Source organism: Solanum stenotomum, chromosome 4, assembly GCF_019186545.1.
Source record: "Solanum stenotomum isolate F172 chromosome 4, ASM1918654v1, whole genome shotgun sequence".
Taxonomy (NCBI): Eukaryota; Viridiplantae; Streptophyta; class Magnoliopsida; order Solanales; family Solanaceae; genus Solanum; species Solanum stenotomum.
In genome coordinates, this window is record NC_064285.1 from 62,653,520 (window position 1) to 62,680,327 (window position 26,808).

At 31.6% G+C, this 26,808-nt stretch overlaps 4 protein-coding genes across 5 annotated transcripts in view; all 4 read right to left on the reverse strand.

The window, feature by feature from the left end:
* Positions 1 to 26,808, reverse strand: part of LOC125862143 (uncharacterized) — a 339,538-nt gene that overhangs the window by 168,634 nt on the left and 144,096 nt on the right. The window contains exon 1 of one of the 2 annotated variants that reach the window (XR_007446020.1): positions 16,615 to 16,619. The exons of the other annotated variant lie outside the window; for it this stretch is intronic. The gene's annotated coding sequence lies outside the window, so the exon portion shown is untranslated. Of the gene's footprint in view, positions 1 to 16,614; positions 16,620 to 26,808 lie in introns of those variants that run through there. 2 annotated transcript variants of the gene reach the window in all.
* Positions 573 to 2,542, reverse strand: LOC125862132 (fasciclin-like arabinogalactan protein 2). Its single transcript, XM_049542132.1, has 2 exons — positions 2,147 to 2,542; positions 573 to 1,415 (listed from the first exon to the last, which is right to left on the reverse strand). Exons 1-2 carry the CDS (start codon positions 2,502 to 2,504, stop codon positions 592 to 594), a joined length of 1,182 nt encoding a protein of 393 aa, XP_049398089.1. The 5' UTR covers positions 2,505 to 2,542; the 3' UTR covers positions 573 to 591.
* On the reverse strand, positions 7,817 to 9,403 carry LOC125862146 (nuclear transcription factor Y subunit B-3-like). The gene has a single exon (XM_049542150.1). It carries the CDS (start codon positions 8,987 to 8,989, stop codon positions 8,390 to 8,392), a length of 600 nt encoding a protein of 199 aa, XP_049398107.1. The 5' UTR covers positions 8,990 to 9,403; the 3' UTR covers positions 7,817 to 8,389.
* LOC125861647 (F-box protein At3g07870-like) lies at positions 24,716 to 25,888 on the reverse strand. Its single transcript, XM_049541503.1, has one exon. It carries the CDS (start codon positions 25,886 to 25,888, stop codon positions 24,716 to 24,718), a length of 1,173 nt encoding a protein of 390 aa, XP_049397460.1.

Below are 26,808 nucleotides of genomic sequence, written 5' to 3' on the forward strand. Positions count from 1 at the left end.
TATGCTTAATTTCTTCATTGTTTCCTTCTTATTTACTAAGGTTTGATGCACTTGAGTTGAGGGTCTTCCGACAATAGTCTCTCTACTTCCATGAAGTAGTGGTAAGATTTGTATATACCCTACCCTCTCGGGACCTCACTTAGTGGAATTTCACTAGATCGAGATATGTTGTTGTTGCTGTTACTATTTGTCGTCTCTTGTACTTCTATTATGTCTTTTTCTAGACTGTTTTTGTCTTGAGCCAAGGATCTATCAAAAACAACCTCTTTACTGATAATATAGAAGTAAAGTCTATGACTCAACATAGACTCTACCTTCCCTCGATCCTACTTTCTGGGACTACGTACACCAATATGCTATAGTTGTTGTTTTCACTTTATTCAATTACATACTTCCATTTGCATGCATGTAATCTTTTTTATATTATAAACTAAAGAACTATAAAACTAAGATTACCATAGAATAGAAGTGAAAAATTACAAAGAGAAAATAACAAAATGCAAACTTAGGGTTATTTTTTCATCAAACAATATACAATCAAATAATGTTGCATGCATACCAAAATGAATAAAAAAACACAAATTAATTTATTCAACCAAATACCAAACCAATACTCAAAACAAATGTCACAAACCAACCACCATCCACATTCATAATCATACCCCCATTATTATTAGTCGTGTCACCGTCATCATTGCTATCACCATCACCATCATCAGCACCGGAACTCGGCCCCATCGCTCTATTGTCGGAATTAATAGATTGTGATTTAAATAATTCGCTTGGCTGCAAAACTTTATCAATTTTGTAAACTGCTAATGGCTCATCATCTAATAAAGTTCCAGTAATTTTTGCTGTTACAACATTTGTCTCTAATTTTACATTATCTCCATCATTTTTTATAGAAAAATCATATTTATTATTTTTACCTTTTGTTGTTGCCATAGTATTTATAAATCCATTTTTTGACCTTAACATGCCTAAAGAATGATAATCTGGTATACCATGGTATAATAATAAAGAAATTTGTCCATTTTTTGTTAAATTTTTGTACTTAGGTAAAAAATTGTTAACGACTTTATCAATCGGACAAAAAACAGTTAGACCATTTTCCATAAGATCGATAAATTGTTTCGAAATTTGGGTATTTTGTAAAAGTTTTGCGAATTCTTTGCAACCTTTTTTGGACATTAAATCGATTAAATCAACGTCTGCCGGAGCAGCCACGGGAGCTTCCGCGGCGGGGGATGTGATGATGTTGCTTAGCTGTATGACGGAGATGTTGTAAGGGATTTCTTGTATGGATTTGACGAAATTTGATGAGAAATGGCCATCGTTGTCTTCTGTGGCAAACCCTACTTTTTTGCCTTTCATGTTAGTAATGTTGACGTACCCTGAGGTTCCGGGAGCTTCACCTGTAGAAACGAATTCAAAATTTTAATTAAGTCACGAGTTCAAGAAATATTGTCTTATTTGAAAAAAATATATATGAATGAAACTAGTAGTGTACTAGGGCTAATATTCATTAACTATAGCCTCAACTTAAAAAATATATAGTAGGTTCAATTAAATCTAGAGATAATAAAATCAGACGTTTTTTTAATAATTCATTCAAAGAACTCTGGTTTAATAGGTTGAGTTATGATTTGTTTGTTGACTTGACATGACATCTTGAACCCGGAATGATCTATCAAACTATTGGGTCGATATAATAAATGCAACCCAAAAATGAAAGAGATATATAGAAAACTGTGTAAATATAAAAGAACTTAATATTTAAATTTACATATTTTTTCAAAAGAAAAAAAAAATGGGGGGAATGGGGGGATCATATTTGGTGGGTTGACTTATGACCCATCTTGACCAAAGCAAATTTTGGATGAATGTTTAGTTGAAATTGTGCTTATTAACCTTTTCTCTGTTCTATAATTGAAAAATAACTATTATTATACACTTTAAATTTCACAAGTGACCTTCAGAATATTAGCATGAATTTGATCACTCGTGAAATTTGAAACTTCGTAATAATAGTTATTTTTCAAACTGAGGCTAAAAGGTGGTTGTTATTCCAAATGTTTATTAATTTTCCCGGTTTTAACCTGTCCAAATTTGACTCGACCATTCGATATGTCATTTTGAATCTTACCTGTTGCTTGGAAAAGAGTGGCAGTTAGGGTTGTTCCCTTAGTAATCCTATGAAGTTGCTTGGAACCAAAGTAATCTGCAAAAACATGTAGAGAGAGAACATTCTTGAGAGTATAAATGGACATGTGTTTATCGAGAAGGTCGCCCATGGCGGCGTTATTCACCGCGCAAACGGTGATGGTTTGGCGGCGATTGATTTCGGAAGCTAAGTGAGTTAGGGTTAAATAACGGTTAAAGGTTGAGAATTCAGGGTGTTTGGCGAGTATAAGACTGATATTGTGGGCTGAGGAGTTGGTGGTCAAAGCGAGAAATAGTAAGAGTAATAGAGAAATCGAGGATTTCTCCAACGAGAGCGTCATTTTTGGGCAATAGATCGATGATAAAACGTATTTGAATATAAGAGGGAAAAATATAAGAGGAGATGTAGGAGTCTTTGTAAATGAGGGGTATATTTATAAATATATATAGATGATATATGGAAGGTGTATATTCCAAAATAAGTGTTGATTAGACTATCAACTTAATATTTTAAAAATATTATTATTCAAAAATTATAAAATACTATAAGTAGGAATTCCTATTATATATGTCTATATGATAAGAAATACATATTTAATTATTAATTAAAATTCCTATTATTTGAATTTCGAAAAGCAAAAAATAAAAAATAATGTGGAACATAGGGAGTAATTCAAAGTGCAATATTGGTCTATGAAGTAGCTAACTAGTCATTAGTCAATTGTTGTTACAAATTGAATATAAATTATAATTATTAACACGTTCTATTTATAAATTCTCATGAGTTTTCTTGACTTTACTTCTAATTATTTCCATTTTAATAAACTACGTAGTACTCATCATTAAAATCTCAAACCTCCAAATAAATTAATTAAAAATGATCCAGAATTAGTTGAGACGAATATGTACCATTAGTTTTATAACGGCGAGAGAATAGTTGATCGCAATTTTAAATATGGTGAGTAAAAGTAAACAATTTTGAAAAAAATCATATATATATATATATATATATATATATATATATATATNGAATTGAGTCAAAAATAGACAAGTGGGTGAACATGATCCTTTCAGATTTCTTATGCGCAAAATAATAAAGATTTTTTGCAACAAAAAAAAAAAGACATTGAAAAATCCGCGGTAATTTAATTTCCTCTTGGTAAAGTACATTGTTAATAAGCAAAAATTTAGGGGTGTTCACGGTTTGGATAAAAACTGAACCAAATCGATAAAATAAACCGATTTTATTTAGATTTGGTTTGGTTTTAGATTTTAAAAAACTGATAGTATTTGGTTTGGTTATGATTTTGTTCGAAAAAACCGAATAAATAACCGAATCGAACCAATAAATTATATACATATATTTTATTATTATACATACTTAATATATTATTTTTATAAACAATTTTAAATATCTTAATTATGTTTTCATCAAAATTTCTTTATAATTTACTTATTGAAAGCAAAAATGCTCAAGGTGAAAACATTTATCTTATTGATTTCATGTATATGGGTGTCTATGACAATTCTTTGTGGGACTCAAAATGTTATTGTCTCTTCCTTCTACACCAACATAGTAAATTTTAAAGCTTTATTCATAGTAAATTTAGTGATAGAAAGTTCAGTATTGTCACTCATTTTAATTATTTTTCATTTTGAATGGATTGTAGTTACTTTTTTCACGTTTTGAATGAATTATTTCTTTTATTTTTGTGTATGATTAATAACCGAATAACTGTTTTGTCTATGACAATTCTTTGTGGGACTCAAAATGTTATTGTCTCTTCCTTCTACACCAAAATAGTAAATTTTAAAGCTTTATTCATAGTAAATTTAGTGATAGAAAGTTCAGTATTGTCACTCATTTTGACTATTTTTCATTTTGAATGGATTGTAGTTACTTTTTTCACGTTTTGAATGAATTATTTCTTTTATTTTTGTGTATGGTTAATAACCAAATAACCGAACCAAACCAAACCGAAACCGATAACAACCAAACCGATAAATGTTTATTATATTTGGTTTGGTTTGGTTTTGATATTTTTAAAATCGAGTTAGTTGGTTTGGTTTTAGTTTTAGCCAATAACCGATCCAAACCAACCCGTGAACACCCCTAAGCAACATATATCACCTAATGCTATATTTTTATAATAAAAAAATGAAAATAATAATAATAATAATAATAATAATGTGGATGGTGAATAAGCCTAATCATAGTTAGATCTAATGTCATTTTCATAATTTGCATGAGAGTAGTTCTATCGTTGATATATTTATATATTTATTAAAGGCGTTAGTAAGTACTCCGTATATATCACAAATTGACAAAGTAGAAAATTATGTATATATCACAAATTGACAAAGTAGAAAATTATTTATTAATTTCAAATTGATGTTTGATATGTGAAAAAGGTTTTTCGTAGAAATTTTTTGCTTATAATATGAATATAAATAAAATTAGATTTGTCATTTTAGAATCAGTCAAAAAAGTTGATTATATGAAATATTCTTATGACTTACATCAACTTTATTAACTAAGTAATTTATTAATTTTCACTCATCTTTGGTTCCCTATTACGTGAATAATATTAGACGTACATGATCTCGTTGTAACGTTTGTTACAGGAGGATTTAAAGTAAAGAAAATACTAATTTTGAAGGCGTTAATTTTATTCATATGATCAATATATCTACTTCTTCTTATATAACTAAGTAGGTAGACTCCAAGTGTGTTTGGTATGAAGATATTTTTTTTCATTGAGAAATGTATTTCTTAGAAAATATTTTTCTAGATAATAAAAGATTGTTTTACTTATTTTTAGTTGTTTGGATAAGTAAACAAAGATATTAGTTATCATAAGAAGTAATATTTTTACTTATAATTTATTAGGAAAACGTTATGACTTCGTAAAGGTAAGACACTACAGTAAATTTTTTTAGTGGAAATCAATTTTATTTTTAATAACTATATATTTATTGTCGCAAAAATATTTAACGACAATTGAGTTAATATCATTATATCATACGTCGGTAAAATATTTAATGACATTTATATTTATATAGAATGATGATTATGAATACCTAATATTTGCGCACCTTATATAAGAACAATGTTTTCGTGTTTTTATTTGTTTATTCAAGTTAGGTTGGTTTAGTTAGAGTAATTGGTAGAAGTGTTTTTTTAATACACCTTTTATAAGATTTACTATTATTACTTGTTAAAAAAAGTTAAGCATTACTTTATTCTCCTTTCACACTACCTACTAATTATATATTAATTAAAATAAAAAAGCATATGAAATTTTATACTAATTAATCAAAAGTTGAAACACAAAAAATGTTCTTTACTTTTCTCAAATATCTAACTAAAAAGATGTTGGTGGAGATCACCTTAACTTATAATCTAATAATTCCGATAAGAGTCTTTCACATAACAGGTGTGAGTTCATTTTCTTCTATAAGTTTTTCTTTGGCTTAATATTTCTATATGTCAATTTACAATTTTACATTATGTCTTACTTTCATTTTAAAGTATTCGTATTAGAGTTCGATTAATTCTGATTCACGCCGCCCATTTGGGGTAAAATACTTCCTATCAACGATTTTTTTTCATATCTAAGACCTCTGACATCATCATGAAGTTTTGACAAAAAGTGGATCCCACACCCAAGCTTCATTTTAGCCAAAATCCATAAGGTGGCTCAGAATGAGTCCAGAAGCCTCGGGATCTGCACAAAAGGTCCTTCTAACCCAAACTCTCGCTTTTCTAAACTTTTGATCGAAATCAACCATTCAAGTTTTAAAAGCTCCCAAAACACGGAAACTTACACAAAACCCAAGAAAAAAACCAAGTGACAGACTGTCGTCAGTCTCAACAAGTCATAAATGACTTGGAGTCACTACAGGAAAGCTCTAAACGCCGAAAAGATCAGAAAATAGAGGAAATGGCCTGGAGGGTCATTACATCTGATTAAGGGAAGATCAGTCTCATCCACTGCACCACATCCTTTGATGATGTTTTTGTATGTTATAAATGCCTCTAATTTTTAAAATACAAGATTAAAATTCTTTTCTTTAGAATGCAATAGTAAAAACAAAACAATTGAAAATCGTTTATGAGGGAGAGAGTAGATTTTTGTCCCAAAAAAAGGTATTATGGGCCTTATCTTAGCAAAGCCCAATCCAGTTGGCAAGAGCTAGAAGTTCATTATAATTAAGAAAGTATTAATTTATTAAATTAATCTTATTAATTATGTATTATAAATTTAAGTACTTATTGATTACTTATATTTTATGTAATTATTTAATGATAACAGTAATATTGGATGAAAATGATTTAATCTCTTTTGATTTTCTAAGATAAACAAATAAAAAAGGGATAATCTATTTTTAGTATAAAGAAAATCTATTTGTATAGTCTCAATTCACCATTGACTCAACATAAATCAGATAACGAACATCGAGTAAAAACACAAAAAATTATTTTAAAAATAGTACTACGAATTTAGCACTTTATAAATTTTACCCTTTTTATCTTGTTGATTTAGACAGAGCATGTCCAATTCTTAACATTTGCCGCAAATGTCTAGCAGCAGTCAATTTCATATAATATGGAGTAATATATATATTTCTGCAACTCTTTAACTGAAAAACCTAACTGCTGTTACTATTACTAGTTTTTCTTTTCACCAAAAAAAAGTTTTTAAGTTAGAAATTAATTTAATATTTTAATAAATACATTAAAAGATATTTGAAAGTTATAAAATATTAATATTAAGATATTAGGAAATAGTATGAAAAATAATAGTACAGGTTAAAAACTTCTTATATCAATTTGGTAAAGAAATACACCTCAAAAATAAAAGATAACAAATATTTTGAGATAAATAGAGCGTAAATCTTGAAATGAGATGGTAAATTCAATAATTTTGCTAGTTTTTAAGGTGTTACAACAGTGGTTGATTGTCCCTTTGTGACATCCAATAATAAAAAAGTATAGTGATAAATTCAAATTTTCAAATTTGTTATAAATTTTCGTGAATTAAGATGTACATAAATTCTATTTATATTAGTGTTTTTTACACTCAAAATTCAACTAAGTACTACATTCTATCGAACTCACAAACATAATAACAATATATTCAGTAAATCTCAAAAGTGAGATCTAGAAAAATAGAGTATACTTGAATATTATACTCTCAAACACATAATTTTACTTGGCATGATACACAAATGTGTTCTTTAACTTGAATTCATATGATAATAATACCCTCAGACTTTGGATATGCACAAGCAGACACTTAAACTTATATAAAGTTAAACGAGTAAATATGTGTCCACTCGACGTCTTATGTGTCCATTCACATCCTACATGACGTCCTACATACATTATACCACGTAAAATGTGTGTCTACTTATTCAATTTAATATCAATCTAAGTGTTTACTTATTTAAAACACATATTTTATGCCATTTAAATTTGCCACTAACTTAGAGGTGACATTTGAGGTCTTGTGGTGGCAATTGTCAAAAGCATAGTAGTCTAGCATACTAGTTAAAAGAAAAAAAAAACATAAATAGCATCTCATTCATTGTCCCATTAAATTCACATATTTCAAGTGCCTTCAATTGAAGGTTATAATATATCATCATGTACATAGTACTATTACTACTTTTTTTCTCCATTACAAATCATCAACAATATCCTTTTCTCCACAAAAGTACTACACATGTAACCCATTACTACCAATACTCCCAACTTCAAAAGAAAAAAAGAAGCTAAAGCATTACCTTTAAACTTCACATGTCAATGTGCTTCAAAAATATAAATTATATATATAAAAAAAAAAAGGACCTAAGTAAAGTAATAGAACTAGCTATCAACACAATGATACATCATATGATTAATTTTGATTAAATTTTTCCAAATTTATCATCACCTTCTTGTAACACCTTGCTTGGCTTTGTAATCGAATCGCAAGGTCAGAATTTAAAGTTTATAATATATTTCCACCATCACAATCATCGTTACTTTGGCGTGTCATTGAGTCAGAATTTAAAGTTCATAATATTCTATTCTGAAGCCTCCACCACCACAATTACCGTATACTTTTGACCCGCCATCGAGTCAGAATTTAAAATTTATAATATTCTGAAACTTCCTCTACCACCACAACTCCCACCTACTTTGGCTCGGTATCGAGTCAGAATTTGAAGTTTATATATTTTATCTCCGCCCTTGACCGGAACCTCCACCACCGGAACCCCCACCCCCACCCCCACCCATATGATTATATGGCCCATGACTACCATACATTTGATGACCACCTTGAGGATGATACATCATTGAACCACCCATACCACCATACATACCACCACCACCACCACCGTTATACCCACCCCCAGAACTAACTCCACCACCACCTCCGGCCATATCTCCACCACCCCCATCTTTCTCCCCTGTACGACCCATAGTAGTTTTTTCCCCTTCCATTTCTCTATACTTGGCCAAGTAAATTTTCAATGGCTCAACATACTCTTCGAATCCTAAAGTCGTCATAGCCCAAAGCAAATCATCACCGTTAATCGTCTTCCTCTTCTCTCTCTGACACTTATCCGATGCTTCTCCGGTAATGAAACTGATAAATTCCGATACACACTCTTGAACTGTTTCCTTAGCATCCTTTGAAATTTTCGCGTTCGCCGGTAAAGCTTTCTTCATTATTCTGCTCACGTTAGCTATCGGAAGGAACCTGTCTTGCTCCCTTGTTGATCCTTCACTGTTCGCGTTGTTGTGACCTCCTGATTCGTTGTCTGAATCAGCCATCGCCAATCCCCAATTTCTCAAAATTCAAAAAGGGTACTCGAGAAAAACACCTTTTCCTGCTAAAACAACAAAAACGAAAAAAACCCCTTTATCTCCGGGGAGTTGGAGATGATGTTTTCAGCCGAAAATTTTAACTGGGTTTGGATTTTCCGGCGAAAATTAAAAAGGGCGAAAATGGATTTCCGGCGAGAAAAATCTAAATTGTATACAAACAGATGGGATAAAAACAGAAAAACAAAAATGGGGAGAAACGCTCGCCGGAGATTTTCGCCGGGAAATATTTCCGGCCGGGAAGAGAGAGAGATGAGGGAGAAAAGAGCAAGAGAAAATGCAGGATCCGTTGGATCGTGGGGTATAATATTCAATCGGGTACGACACGTGTCGGATGTAAAACCGTTCATTTGGTGATAAGGGTTAGATAATGTGGGTGAATCTGAACCGCACAATGAATGGTGGGGGAGAGTTATCTTGACGGTTCAAAAAAGGAGTCACGTGGTGGGTGTGAAAAAAAAAAATTCTATAGACTATGTGGGGAAGTTATGTTATTTCACTAAAAGATTTTTATATTTAGGATTAGTAACTTTTTTTAGGTTGATTAATTATCGATCAGGGAGAAGTGATTAGATAAGAATTTATGCTATCGAGGATATGACTTTAGATAAAACAGTGTAGAGAATGTGTGCGTATTAAGTTAGTAGGTTTGTTGGTGTTTGTCGTTGTACTAGTCATACGACTGGCAAGGGGACCGGATCGGCCCGCCCCGGCCCGCGACCAGCTCAAGACCCGTCTCGCCGGACCCTGTCCCGTATGATTTCGCGGGTTGGAGGGACTTCGGGATAGGGGACCGGTTAAGGGTCGGTTCACCCTTTGGTCCCCGTTGACCCGGCCCGATCCTGATCCCAACCCGACTGAATCGGCCGGTTTCGCGGGATCCCCTATTTTTTATATTTTTTTTAATTGTATCCGTTGGGGCAACGGCTAGTGGGCTCCCCTCCCCACCACCAACGGATTTATTCACCTTTTTCACTTCCCCAACACCCCCTACCACTCCCTACTTTTAATACTATAATTTAATCCCTCAAGTTATCATAAATACACTTTAACCCATTTTTAATATTATAAATACCCCTCTATCACTTATTATTTCTTACAAAATCATCTATTCTCTCATCTATTTTGTATATCCTCTCAATCTTAAGTCTTAATTTTTTATTTCATTTAAGTCTCATATTATATCATAATACATATATTTCAATTCTACGTTTTCATATTATATTTGCTATCAAATATTGGAGTTCCAAATTACAAGTTACAAGTTACAACAAACTACAAGCTTCAAGAATCGGTTATAACGTCTGCTATTAATGCAGACGTTTGGTACATTTGTTTCATAATATTTATATTTTATTTTTCGTCATTAATTTTTGTGTTATTATTATTTTATATTACACTTTACATATAATTAAATATGAGTTCTAGCAAAAAAGATATCGATAAAGGAAAAGAGAAAGAACCAAGTGGCATTATTTAATTTTAATAAAAAAAGTAGTAAGGAAAAAAATAAGAGTAAATGTGGTGGTACTTCTTCTAAATCAATGTCTAGAGTTAGATTTAATACAAATGATTATACTTATGTGATACTTCTTATGATATTGATTCAAATGTTCAACTCGATCATGAAATTTTAGAACGACGTTATGGTAATATTAATCCTAATCTTGATGAAAATTCAGGTGAAGAAGTAGAAGTTGATTCGGGAGAAGATGAATTAGAAGATACACCTGCTAGTCCGGTGACAGAAGTTTCAAATGAAACTACAAATTCAACGGAGCAAAATTGTAGACGCCCACCCCATATACCTCCTACAAGGGAGAAGGTAAAGTATCAACGCCCTAAAACTTCTATTGTGTGGCAATTTATGACTTTCGATAAGGAAAACTCTATTGTTATTTGTAATAAGTGTAAGCAACCTTTTAAACATAAACAAGGTGGAGGTCAAGGTGGGACGAGGGGCTTAAATAGACATTTGTTATCTTGTGTGCCGATTCAATATAAAGAAGCTAAAGCATTAGCCGATAGAAAAAAAGGAATTTCAGTTAATGATGTTGATATTAATGTTAATGAATCGGTAGGGGCTTCTAACATGGTTCAAGGAACATTAGATCCTTCTAACCCCAGAGGTCCACTAACACAACGTAAATATAATAAGGAAAGAGATCGCAAAAATTTAGCTAAAATGGTTTATGTTTGTGGTTTGCCTTATAGTTTTCCTTCGCATCCCGATTTTATTGAATATATTCAACAAACTTATAATCCTTCTTTTAAAGGTTTTTCAAGAAATATTGTTAAAGCTGGTGTTGTTTTTATATCAAGGTAAACATTGTCAATATCTTCGTTGTTTTTTTAGCAAATTAGATTGTAGAGTGTCTATAACTTCGGACATGGGTCGTAATGTTAATGGACATGATTATTTAACTATTACAACACATTGGATTGATAATAACTGGAATTTGCAAAAAAGAATCTTAAGTTATAAAGAATGTGTAGAGAAAAAAACTGGTGCATATTTAGCTTCAAATATTTTGAGTGTTTTAGATTATTATATGCTTATAGATAAAATAATGTCTGTCGCATTAGATAATGCATCTAATAATACAAATGTTGCTAGTATGTTAAAAACTAGATTATGTCCAATTGATGTTAATGCTTTTCATGCTAGATGTATTGCACACGTATTAAATTTAGTTGTACACGATGATATTTCATTATTTGATTGTGGTTGTATGAAAATTGAATACGTTGTTGCCTGAATTTTTTATGCTCATAGAGCTGCTAGAATTAGGAAATTTAATGAGCGTTGTGTACTATGTGATTTGCCACCAAGAAAAATTTCAAGACATATTAAAACAAGGTGGAATTCTTTTTACGAAATGCTTTCAGTTGCTTAGGAATATAAAGGACCCATACAAAAGATGTTTAATGCTCATAATGCTAACCCATTAGATAGAATTTGTGAAGAAGATTGGGAAGAAACTAATGAACTATTAGAATTTTTAAGACTTTTTTATGATGCTACAACCATGTTTTCTGGAATTTATTATCCTACTATTTCATCAGTATTAATAAGTATTTCTGCTATTACAATTCAATTTTCTAAATACAAAAAAAATAAAAAATTTAGAGTTGCAATTGAAGGTATGATTGAAAAATTTTAATTTTTTTTCCTATTCCTCAAATTTATTTAACTGTTACTTTACTTAACCCTCAATATAAATTACAAGGTGTGCAGGGACTTGTTGAAACTTTTTATGATATTTTAGAAATTTTACCGGAAGAAATTTCAACTTGTGAAATGTGTAAGTCTAGCATAAAAGTAGAAGCAAAAATTTTGTATGAAAAATAAAACTATAGGAAATACTCAAGGAGAAGTTGGTAAAACTTCTAATCCTCAGAGTAAAGATCGAATTAATAGTTTTATGCGAGGTTTTCTTGGTCTTAATTCTACTAATCGTGATGATTTTGAAGAATATCTTAATCAATCTTTAGAAACAGAAGACGACGACGATGGCAATATAGAAATATTAGCATGGTGGAGGAGGGGGAGCGTTGCATTTCCAATTTTGAACAAAATGGTTCGTGATGTTCTAGCTATTCAAGCTTCATCAGTTGCATCGGAGGCTACTTTTTGTGCGGTAAGGTTTCAACTTGGCGATCATAGACATTCATTGGCGGAAGAAAGTTTGAAAATATCAGTTTTATTTAGAAACTGGGTCAACGCCGAGAAGAGGAGTTATAATTTGCCAAAGTTAAGTTCCAAACAAGAAGCTTGGATTAATGCGGTAATTGGATCTAGTGATGATGAATTAGAGTCACAAGAGTTTCTAGCAAGTTTGCCAACACCGGAGGATGTTACCGTCGATATGATACGACAGTTAGAATTGAATTTTAAAGGAGAATACAAATATTAGATTACATCCGAGAACTAATTCAAACAGAACCCTTCCTAGAAGGTGGATGGGTAGATTAGTTACTCCCCTAATTTTTATAAATTGTAACTTCTAAGTTCTAAGTTGCAATTAGATTTTATTGAATAAATTTGAAGGTTTTATTCAAGTCTTTTTTATACAACTATTGTCTTGCATTTTAATTTTAATATATACATACATAAATACATATATACTAAACTTACTTTAAAATACTTAATTTAAAAATTGAAATTTGACATTTAAAATTTCAAGTTTAAATTACTTTAGAATATTTAAAATACAAATTTGAACTTCTCAAATTTGAAACTTGAAACTTGAAACTTGAAACTTGAAATTTGAAATTTGAAATTTGAAAACTTAAGCATTTTTTATTAGCTAAAAATGTTATTGAAAACCAAATAAACTAAAAATGTTATTCAATAACATATAATTTCAATACAAATAAATAAACATATAAAAAAAAATCCCACATCCCGTCCCGCCAAATCCCGTCCCATCCCGTATATATAGTGGGAAGGGATGGGACGTATTTTTGTCCCGCCAATCCCGGTCCCGGCCGAATCCCGGTCAAGGTGTCCCCCGTCCCCCGTCCCCCTTCGTCCCGTCCCCGTCCCCTTGCCAGCCCTAACTAGTCATATAGTATTGTAGTTTTTTATTTTGATATATATCATCATCTATTGTTTATTGTGTTGTAGGTTTTACATTATTTCTTTTGTTAGTTACTATGTTTTCTTTTTCTTTATACTTGAATTTGTTGCACCTGAGACTAAGGTCTCTTGAAAATAGTCTCTCCGTTTTCTTGAGGTGTTGCTAAGGTCTGAATACGTTACCCTTCTTAAATAGGATTTATGAGATTTCATTGAATATGTTGTTGTTGTTATTGTTGATATTTAACTAAGCATATTTAATTCTTAATTATATGGAATGCATATTTTTGATCTCTTAGCTTGTGAATACTCATAAATTTTAAAAAATGCTAAATTGTTTTATTATTTTACTACTCATGTGTTACTCTCTGTACCAATTTATGTGACAAATTTCGCTTTTCAAGAGTCAAACAGTTTAAGTTTGATCGAGAATTTGCTCATAAAATCTTCAAATTTTTTAAAAATAAATTTATATATTTGTAAACTACATAAAAAGTACTACAAGTCTCAATAATTGATAATTCAAAATATTCAAAAGATATAGGAAAAATTTACGATCAAAGATAGACTTATTTGAATCTCAAAATTCGAAATGTGTCACATAAATTGAGACAGAGGAAGTACTATTATTCTATCTTTTAGGATACCATACTTGTAAAAGAATAGTTCATCTATAACATAGAGTTTATAGCATTTTGATCCCTTTGTGATTTAATTTTTTTGATTTATCCCCTAATATTGATCTAAGTACATCAAATATTTAATTAATTGAATTGTGAATTTTTTATTTCTTTGCTTGTACAATTATCCATACTCAACGATAATAATTAAAATTTTATATATAGTCAAGTATAACATATTTTTAACAAGAAAAGATACAAACACGCACATTTTGATTAAAGGTTAGTATAGTATGACTCGATAGAAAATAATTTCCTTTTAATGAATCGTACTTTGTGTGAATCCGAATTTGTCTCACCCGAATACTAAGCTAGTGTTTGGCCATAGATTTCCAAATATTCTTGGCAAATATTATTTGGGTGAAATTTCACCATGTGTTTGGCCATAGTATTTGCGAAATATATTTCACTTTTTAGAAAAATATGATTTATACCCATAAGTTTTAAAAACTATCAAAACTAACCATAAGTTTGTATTACAAGTCAATTGGATCTTCGTTGCAACAAATAACAAGTAGTTTCCATGCCACTAGAGCAATATGGTAGTTTGGAATGAGTGTAACAAGCATCATTTCATACATCGTTAAGTAGACAAAGCACATGACTTTGTTACCTTGAGCCGATTGTTCATCATTTTCATCAACAACCATATCATCACTTTCATATTCACTGAATATTTCATCACTACTTTGGTGCTCACGTAAAAAATTATGTAATACAACGCAAACAACTACTATAGAGGGTGTTTTTGTAAAAGATAAAAGTTTGGTGTAAAATTTCAATTTTCAAAAAATCCCAAATAATGAGATTTGGCCCAAATACTAGAAAAAACTAGTATTTGAGAATTTGAGATATTTGCCAAATAATGACAAATTGTATGGACAAACACTATTTGCCAATTTTTTCCCCAAATATTATTTGGGAAATCTATGGCCAAACGGGCCCTAAAAAAATTCTACTTTCCTTTTTCTTTTTTAATTTAATAAAGCAAAAAAGGAAACATATCCTTCATCAAAAAATAAATGATATATATATGTATATTATGCAATGCTACCCAATGGTCAACATGTAGGGTGATCGAACAGATCGACTCATCTATAATTCATCTTTAAGAACAAGATGTACTCCTAACGTAAATTCTGCAAACTTGATTTAACTAAAACAAAAATTAGTTATGAAAAACTTTTGTTGTCAAACAACAAAATTCGTTACTAATTCTATTTATGACAAATTAATAACAAAATTTATTTTTAGGTTATAGTCCTTGGGGATGGGAAAGTGATAGTTAATGTAAATATCAAACTAGGATATTATCATCATATGTTGTGATAGAATGATTAATACTTTTGTATCCTTAACTAGCGATTTTCAGGTTTAAGTTTTGAATATGAAGTCCTTTTTGATATAAAATACTTTACCCCTAAAATGTGACTTTTTGATACAAATTCTAATTAATCGATTTTCAAAACAGATATCAAAAGATCGAATAGAAAACCCCAAAAACAAATAATCAAACTAGAATATGTATGCAAGAGCCGCCCCATGTTATTGATTGTGAGAGGTGTGACCCATTAGTTGATTGATCACTACTTATGAATAAAAACATTGACCCAAGAAGCATTATATATATGGGGACAACCAAAAAAGTTTTCCTTTGGATAAGACACCAATCTCTCCATTGGGAACTTTCCTAATTTTCCCTAGTGAATCTTTCAACAAAGATCTTTTAATTGTTATTTTTTGGAGTAGAAATGAGGAACTATGCATGTCAAGGATCGTATCGAAGACATAATTAAGTATATAACAAAATGTTCTTTAATAACACAAACTTTTAAGTGAGACAATCGTCAAATACTATAACTTGACGAATTTTCGGATTCGGTAGTAATTTTATTTGATCATTTGGAATCACCTTTGTGTTGTTGCATTTTTTTTTAAGAAAGGCATTTAGTTAAATGCAATTGGATTTATAAATTAAGAAAGAGTACTGAAAGGTGTTGATACCCTAAATTATTTAGGGAACATACATAAGTTATATTCTAAAGTTTGTTCAAAAAAGTTACTTACACATTTTAACTTTACGTACACGTCTAGTTCCACTTCAAATAAAAATAAAAGGGAATTAACTATTAAGTTATTTCTATAAAAATAATTAAAGTATGCAAATGACAATTTTAAATGTATTTTCCCAATTATTTACCACCAACCACTTTCTCATATTGAAAGGGAAAAAAAAGTGTCCAAAATAAAAATATAACAAGAAATTAAAAGAAGATGAAACTCTAAAGTTTAACAAAAGAAAATACTTTTGACACCTTCACCTAAAATAATTATATTTGGAAGTCAATATCAATTCTTTCTCATGTGGAAGTGTATGAAACTATATATGAAGAGACTTATAAAGACTCTTACAAATCTTTTTTCACTTTAGTTTTCTAGTCAATATGTCTCCCCTAAAGTTGGTTTCTATAAGGCCCTAACACTAAAAATATCGCCATGTTCATGATTTTTCTTCAACCAATTAAGCATTTGTCACTATTTTTATGTGATATTAATTTTATTAATTTGTTTCTTAAAAAAAGACATATTTTATATGTACAAATAATTTAATTTAAATTTGATATTTATAATAAGATATTTCTATAGTCACATAAAGTACGACTATTATTAATTCTCTCTAAGAATTTTTCTTTCTTAAATTTCATGACAATATGAATTGGAATAAACTAAGTTATTTATTTGGATAGTTAATAAAGTGACATGAACCATAAATTTTTTGCATAGCTGATTCTAACTAATTTGAGATTAAGACGTAATTGTTATAGTTATCGTAAGCTGACACCAATTATCTGTCTAGATTGTTTTATTTTAAAAAAAATATTGGAAACGGTCCAATTTAAATTCCCTGTTCTTTTTTTCTTCTCGCTCAGATATAGCTGAAAATAGTAGCAAACAGTTATACGTAACACCAAATTAAGCCAAGTGGAAAATTTATTAAAAGTTATTTCCATACCACATGAATATGTATCGTGGTTCAATAGTGAGACTGTTTTATCCTTTACAGAGATTTTGGATTCGAATTTTAAATATGGAAAAAATCTTGTAGAGAACATCACCCCCAAATGAACCTTGTAATTCGTAATTTGAATTTAATCGAATCTTGAATGCAGACTCTAAACACATATAATTTCCATGTTTTGATTACAATATATAATTACTTTTGGAACACTATATATGGCTACCTTAGATTATGGACAAGAGATGATTTTTTTTTCTTCTTCCACTAATATGCATAATTATGCTTTTATATTGCGCAAATTATTAAAATGTTCACCAATAATATAGTTCTTTGCATGTGCATATTAATTATTTATATTAGATAGAAAAAAAGTGCACGAAAGGTTGGTAATTTGAGTTGCCATGATTAAAAACGTTAATTAATGTTAATCATGATTATTCCTTCTCAATTTTCATTATTAAGGATTCTAACCACCTAAATTCTAGGTCCATAAGGCAATATTCCAACTTTATAACTCTAAAATTTATTAGAACACTATAACCACCTTGAGGTTACGAGTGTCAAATGAGCGGGTCAATCCATTTCAACTCGGTAAAAGATCGGCCTCGCACAATTACAGGTAGGGCAGGGCTGAGTTGTGGGTGGGAAGGAGGCTGTGTTGAACTTAATATTTTTCCTGGGAAATCGGGATAGATGTTCGTTTAATTAGAAAATCATAGGGGGACTGGGCTGGACCTTGCTTGGAATCGAGACTGACTTGCATTTAGTGGGTTGGATTTGTCTAGCCCGGCCCACTAGACACGTGGTCTAACTTTAAGTATAAGTTGGATTCCAATACGAATACCACCAAAACAAATAGTACCAAATAAACACATTTATACTTTCTATACATTTCTACACGTAGGAGTATATTAATTGTTAAATCCATTTTAGAGTTATAGACGTTTGTTTTTTCCCCTTCACTAAGAAAGCATCCAAACTAGAGGAACCATGGAGTTGGGGAAATTAGGCAAGAGTTAGGACCAACCATATACTAAGACCCTAAGCAAAATTTTATCTTCGTTTAGTGCTTTACCTAATTAAAGATACAAAATTAGGGGCAAAATTATTTGGATTAGTGGAATATAATATGTAACCTATTTTTCAAGAAGTAGTAATATTTTTGTTTTTGTAGTGACCCCATTTACCAGACTACCTTGTCATATAGTAGTCAACATTTACTTGTTTGATATTCGTATTGAAATTCGATTAAATTCGAATTCACATATTATAAGATTTATTTTTAGGGATAGTGCTTTCAATATAATATTTTCTTTTTTCAAGAGCTCAAACTTAAAATCGCTACTTAGAATGAAGAAATTTCAATCATTTCACCGCTACCACATTTTGGGACATGACCTTATGGCACAAGATCACATCATAGCCCCATCACTATTTTATTTCTATTTAATAGCAAATGTACGTGTCTCACCAAGGACAACAAATGCAAATCTAGCTAATTAACCTTCTAGATATCAAAAAAAAAAAAAACCTTCTGCATATCGCAATATCTTTTTTAGTTTGTCCAAATAAAATATCTGCTCTAAATCGCAAAGTTAAGAGGTATATCAATTTTTTTTTTACTTTTTTTATGAAATGATATATAGTCATAGCATCAACTATGTTCACAGAATCAATTTAATGTTGATCTTCTTATTTTGTTAATAATGAGATGATTTATGGCAATATAATAAATATATTTATGTTCATGTTATAATTGATCTTACGTACTTATTACTATGGATGATAAATAATTACCTCTAATTCTATTCTAGGTGACCAGATAAAGTGATAGTATACATACTTTTTTATCATATTATAATGCAGAGAAAACTTAAACTCATAAATAATAACCCCATTTGTGTTTTCATGTTAAACATAATTTTAATTTTCAAATATCTTTATTTCAATTAAATTTTAAATATTTTTTTCAAATATCAACTAATTTATGTAGAAACACTCGATAAATAATGCTATAGAGATATTTTATGAACTTAATAAGTTCTATTTGTTAGAATAAATGACCTAGATATCTTAAGATTGGTAAGATGTGACTCAAGATTCACTAAAATTTCATTATATATTTGGAATAATAGATAAGGCTAAAGGGCATCAAAAAGAAGGATTGGGACAGAAAGTAAAGCAACTTGAATAATCTTATTTATTCATCAAACCTCCTTTAAAATATTAAAGGGTGGCACGATGCACAAAATATAATTATGTATTTACATAAAAATTAGAAAGGCGTTGCATCTCAATTGTGTAGTGTCGATAATCTTCTATATATCATAATACAGGCATTAATAACTATTTTCACTACTCCTATTTACTATATGCCAAATCAGTACGTGGATTATAATCTTATTTCTTCATCAGCCAAATCAAACGAAACGATATGCCAAACAGGAGGTCTATTATATATAATCTCTTAAACGAGCCAACCAATGCATCTTCCCGTTCAACATAATTCCTTCAGTACGTGGATGAATCTCATCATAAATACTTAAACATTTGAAATACAATGTAGTCTTAAGGACTTTGAGAGTTTTGGTTGTGGGGGAGAATTTTGTGAACCTCCGTGTATTTCGAGTGAATTGGTTGAGGTTATTTCTTTCTATATATATTTTGTACTCTCATATAGTAGATTGCCCATCTCCTATGTGGACTTAGGTCGATTGACTGAATCACATTAAATCTGTCTCTTTTGGTGTGTTTCTCATTTGTCTTCTTACTCGTGGTCTTTTGAGGTTTAGCTTCCTACTTATTTTCGATCCTAACACTTTTTTCCTTTATAATCCAAATATCTTATGAACTAAAATCCAAATATCTTCCACACCATGATCAGAGAATTCAAGAAAGTAAAACTAATCATTAGCACAAAAAATAATGCAAGGATCGGTCTTTACTGCACGAGACAGGTGCAAATTCACAAGGTTAGGATCACGACACAAGTAGTTGAGTGCGAACAAATGTAAATTGAAGTAAAGATGTTCGATAACATATTTGAGCTTTTTCCTCAAAACTCCAATTCTTCAGCTTCTCAGAACAGAGTCGACACATTTTGGACTGTTTGTAATTCTTGTCATGTTCAATATGAATTATCATTGGAAGTATATGAACAAAAAGACTGTCGTGGGGTTTTCGTAGCTGTTGAAACAGGATTAGCCCCAGTACCAGTGCCTATCCGTATAGCAACTGGAGAATGGATATGGAAGTCATGGTTGTGGAATTACATATCTCTCGGCAACGCCTATACTATTTGTTCTGCGAGTAATGGTGTTTCAGGCATATGCATGTGACCTGCAGTAGTGTGTTATGTAGGAAACTGAGACGATTCTATGACATACTGCTTGTGTACATGAAGAACTTACGATTTAGGTGATCTCCAATGAACTACACAAAGATTCACACCCTCATTTATTTTGAAACTTTACATATTAAGTATTGTTGGTGTAATAAATTATAACTATACCACAAATACAAACGTATGCACTTAAAATATTTTAATTTTAAGGGCTCTTGATCTTGATCTAACTTGTACTCTTTGGTAACAGGCCGAATAGCCACCCACTCGTGGCATGCAATTTGCTACTGACATAGGCAGCTTTAAGTAATATTCCCTTGTAAAAGGATTGAAAACATAGAGAAAATCATCACATAAGTTATCCATGACATGAACCAACTAATAGAATTACCTCTGGCATAGAGCATACAAAAGGGATGCTAATTTCCCTCACAACCTTTTCTCCCATAATACCGCGATCACAAAATTCAAGAAAGTAAAGCTGTAATAATGCAAGGATCATTCATTAGAGTACGAGACGTGTGCAAATTCAATAGGTCTGGATCATGAGACAAGTTGTAAAACGATTTGCAAACAAATGTGAATTGAAGTAAAGATGTTATGGGAAGCCTGGATGCAATGTCAAGGACAATTTCTTGAGGCAGACAATCAAATCCATATTTGGAGGAAGCTACTTCTTCAGATTCATAATTCTGATTCTTGATTTGTGTATCCATTACAAAATAAGTAGGGATGCCTGGATATTTAGGAACTCTCCTTATACTTATAGTCAGTAACAAAAGAGTATGTTGGCACAAATGTGTACTTCTGGTCACGATGATGATATAAATATGTCCAACTTTGAACAGATAAGCTATTTTTGCAAGTTCGATAACATATTTGAGCTTTTTCCATCAAACTCCAATTCTTCAGCTTCTCATAACAGACTCCACACATTTTGTACTGTATGTAATTCTTGTCATGTTTAATATGAATATCATTAGAAGTATATGAACAAAAAGACTGTCCTGTTAGAACTGTCGTGGGGTTTTCGTAGCTGTTGAAACAGGATTAGCCCCAGTAACCAGTGCCTATCCGTATAGCAACTGGTCCTTGTGTGCTGGAGAATGGATATGGAAGTCATGGTTGTGGCATTACATATGTCTCATCAACGCTTATTTGCTCTGCGAGTAATGGTGTTTCAGGAACAGTACCTTGTCTATACAGGCATATGTGACCTGCAGTACTGTGTTATGAATCGCGCTGTAGGAAACTGAGACAATTCTATGACATACTGCTTGTGTACATGAAGAACTTACGAGTTTAGGTGATCTCCAATGAACTACACAAAGATTCACACTATCACTGATTTTGAAACTTTACATATTAAGTATCTACATGCTGTAATTTTCAAGTAAACACTTCTGAAATGCTCTAGTTTGATATCAAACATAGATGGATAACATTAAGAAGATCACATAATCTAGAAAACACAGTACTAGTAATGAATAACAAAATGAAATGACACCAAGTATGATCTGATTTTGCTAAAGATTTTCAGGGTTAGGGATATCAGCCCAATTAAGGCAGCCAACATGATCGATTGCGCGAAAAGAATTAGGCATCCCCTTAAACCTTAGAGTCCTAAAGACACAATTTTTAGGATCATATGAAACAAGATATCTGCTACCTCTATACTTAACTAAGAGCTCTGCATTCTTCAACATGCGCAGAAACTTCTGTGGTTGCAAATGTTCTGTTACAGAATATGGATATGGAGTATAACTTCCAATTTTAAACTCCTTGATCCAAGACTCTTTCACATTGTTTTCTTTCATAACCCAAATTTCTAGTCCTCTCCCTATTAGAACAACAGCAAGACAACCTCCGATAACTGCTAGATGAAGCTCATGAGTAATGCTAAAGTCAAAACTAAAATCAACTTGTGGTACTTCACCAAATACCTCATCAGCCAAATCAAACGAAACGATATGCCTAACAAGAGGTCCATTATAATCTCTTAAACCAGCCAATCAATGCATCTTCCCGTTCAACATAATTACTTCAGTACTCGAACGAATCACATAAGGAATTTCTGCAACGCTTCTCCATCTACTGCTACCAAGAGTAAATACTTCAACATTTGAAATAAAACCTGAATGGAAATACGGGCTCATGATCTTGATCAACTTGTACTCTTTGGTAACAGGATGAAAACCAAACCCCAAAACCACTCGTGGCATGTAAGTTGTTACTGAAATAGGCAGCTTGAAGTAATATTCCCTTGTAAAAGGATTGAAAACACAGAGAAAATCATGACAAAACCTATCACGTACGCACAATAATCCATGACATGAATCAACTATTTGAACCTTTGGCATAGAGTATGCAAAAGGGGTGATAATTTTCCTGACAACCTCTTCTCCCATAATACCGCGATCAGAAAATTCAAGAAAGTAAAGCTGATCACCTGAGTTAATAATAATGCAAGGATCATTCATTAGAGCACGAGAAGTGTGCAAATTCAATAGCTCTGGATCAAGAGACAAGTTATAAAATGATTTGCGAACAAATGTGAATTGAAGTAAAGATGTTATGGGAAGCCTGGAGCAATGTTTTCGAAATTGTAATTTATTTAGTGTATAATTTGTTATTTGTGCACAAAGTAGGACTCTTTAATTGCTCTTTTGAGTATTAGGTGATAAATATGCTTAACTTAAGAATGGTACAAATGTGTACTTCTGGTCACGACGATGACATAAATATATCCAACTATGATTGGAGAAGTTATTTTTGCAAGTTCGATAACATATTTGGGTTTTTCCCCTCAAATTCTTGTCATGTTCAGTATGAATATCATTGGAAGTATGTGAACAAAAGACGGTCCTGTTAGAACTGTCGTGGGGTTTTCATAGCTGTTGAAACAGGATTGGCCCTTGTGTGCTGGAGAATGGATATGGAAGTCATGGTTGTGGCATTACATTATGCCCTGAAACGCCTATTTATTATACGAATAATGGTGTTTCAGCACATCATTGAGGGGGAAGTGGTTCTGAACATGTTTCTATCAGTTGTAGGCTAATGTTTTATCTATGTCTCTATTAAGTATTAAGGCATTTATGACCTACAGTACTATGTTCTGAATCGCGATGTAGGAAACTAAGTCGATTCTATGAAACTGAGTTGATTCACACCCTCAATGATTTTGAAACTTTACGTATTATCTAATGAACAAGCACATGCTGTAATTTTCAAGTAAGCACGCCTGAAATGCTCGAGTTTGATATCAAACATAGATTGATACCATTAAGAAAATCATCACATAATCAAGAAAACATAGTACTAAGAATGAAAAACAAAATGAAATGACACCAAGGATGATTTGATTTTGCTAAAGATATTCAGGGTTAGGGATATCAACCCAATTAAGGCAGCCAACATGAACAATTGTCTGAAAAGAATTAGACACCCTCTTAAACGAGTCCTAAAGACACAATTTTTAGGATCATATGAAACAAGATTTCCAGCTATGTACTTAAACAAGAGCTCTCCATTCTTCAACAAGCATAGAAATTTCAGTGTTTCTCCTAAATGTCTTTTAGTGTTTCAAGAGCCATCTTTTAGGAACTTGTAATGTATTCAGTGCTTACTTTGTTATTTGTGCACAAAGTAGGACTCTTGAATTTCTCTTTTGACAATTAGGTGATAGATATGCTTTAAATTAGTGATGTGCATCATTTAATTGGAGGCCAAGTTAAGAATGTCACAAGTTAAGACCTGCAGTACTATGTCATGAATCGCAATGTAGGAAACTGAGACGATTCTATCACATACTGCTTGTGTACCTGAAAAACTTACGAGTTTTGGTGATCTCCAATGAACTACAGAAAGATTCACACCATCATTGATTTTGAAACTTTACATACTAAGTATCTAATGAACATGAACATGCTGTAATTTTCAAGTAAACGCGTCTGAAATGCTCAAGTTTGATATCAAACATAGATATATAACATTAAGAAGACATCACATAATCTAAGAATGAAAAACAAAATGAAATGATCTGATTTTGCTAAAGATTTTCAGGTGGGATATTATTGATCCAATTAAGGCAGCTAACATGAACGAATTCCCGAAAAGTATTAGGCATCCCCTTAAACCTTAGAGTCCTAAAGACACAATTTTTAGGATCATATGAAACAAGATTGCCACCTTTGTACTTAACCAAGAGCTCTCCATTCTTCAACAAGCATAGATATTTAATCGGTAGCAAAGGTCGTGTTACAGAATTTGGATTTGGAATATAACTTCCAATTGTAAACTCCTTGATCCAAGACTCTTTCACATTGTATTCTTTCATAACCCAAATTTCTAATCCTCCCCCCTTGTTAAACCATATTAGAGCAACACCAAGACAACCTCCAACAACTGCTAGTTGAAGCATATGAATAGTTCTTAAGTCAATACCAAAATCAACCTGTGGTACTTCACCAAATACCTCATCAGCCAAATCAAACGAAACGATATGTCTAACAAGAGGTCCATTATAATCTCGTAAACTAGCTAACCAGTGCATCTTCCCGTTCAACATAATTCCTTGACTACTCTGATGAATCTCATAAGGAATTTCTGCAACACTTCTCCATCTATTGCTACCAAGAGTTAGTACTTCAACATTTGAATTCAAACCTGGATCGGGATAAGGGCTCGTGATCTTGATCAACTTGTACTCTTTGGTAACAGGATGGAAACCAAACCCAAAAACCACTCGTGGAACGTAAGTTGCTAATGACACAGGCAGCTTTAGGTAATCCCTTGTAAAAGGATTGAAAACATAGAGAAAATCAGAAGAGGAAATATCACGTACGCATAATAATCCATGACATGAACCAACTATATGAAACCCTTTCACAGAGCATACAAAAGGGGTGCTAATTTCCCTCACAACATCTTCTTCTCCCATAATACCGCGATCAGATAATTCAAGAAAGTGAAGCTGAGCACCTGAGTTAATAATAATGCAAGGATCATTCATTAGAGCACGAGACGTGTGCAAATTCAATAGCACTGGATCATGATACAAGTTGTAAAATGATTTGCGAACAATGATGAATTGAAGTAATGATGTTATGGGAAGCCTAGAAGCTATGTCAAGGACAATTTCTTGAGGCAGAAGATCAAATCCATATGTTGAGGGAGATGCTTCATCAGACTGACATTTCTGATTTTTGGTTTGTGTATCCATTACACATACAAATACAAAAAATTAGGTATACAAAAGAAGTAGGAGAGCTTGGATAGTTATAGTTAGTAAACAAGTTATGCATCAATTTATAAGTTTCTTTGTATCAATTCGTAACATCTCCTTTCTCCTAACTCCTAAGTGTCTTCTAGTTTTACAAGATGCATGCATATAGTGCTTATTATGTTAGTTGTGAACAAGACTTTTGAGTTACTCTTCGGATTCTTTATTACTGACTTTTTGTGGTTCATCGCACCTCGCACCTAAAGGAGTCGGTCCTTGTGAGGAGGAGGATTCTTCTCTTGCTGTCAAAAGTGCTTACTCATGGTCTATCGCACACTTATTAAGAAAATAATGATAAAAATAGTGAGGAAATATTTGACAAGTAAAAATGAACGGAGAGAGTTTCTTGCCAATATTTACTTAAACTGCAATAATAATAACATACTCAGTATAGTTCAACAAAGTGTAATTCGAAGAAGGTAGAGTGTATAATGTATTCAATAAAAGTTTTGAATGTTTTGTCATCGTTTATTTGACCAACAATGATAGAACATGATCAATAATCCGTATATTCTATAGTAACTAAGGGTGTGTTTGGTATGAAGGAAAACATTTTCCGGAAAATGTTTTCCAATTTTTTCATATTTGGTTGGGTTAAATGTTTTGGAAAATGTTTTCCAAATCAACTCATTTTCCTCAAATTTAAGGAAAATGACTTCCCTTCGAAACTTAAGGAAAACATTTTCCAAAACTTTCTTCCAACTTCAAATGACAATTTAATTTTTTTGTTGAAAAAATCAATTTTTTTTGTCCCTACCCTCAAACCACCCCCCCATAAAAAAAATAAAATTAAAGCTTGTTTTTTAAAAATGTTTTTAACTTCAATCTTTTTACCCCACCCTCACCCCTACCCCCAGCCT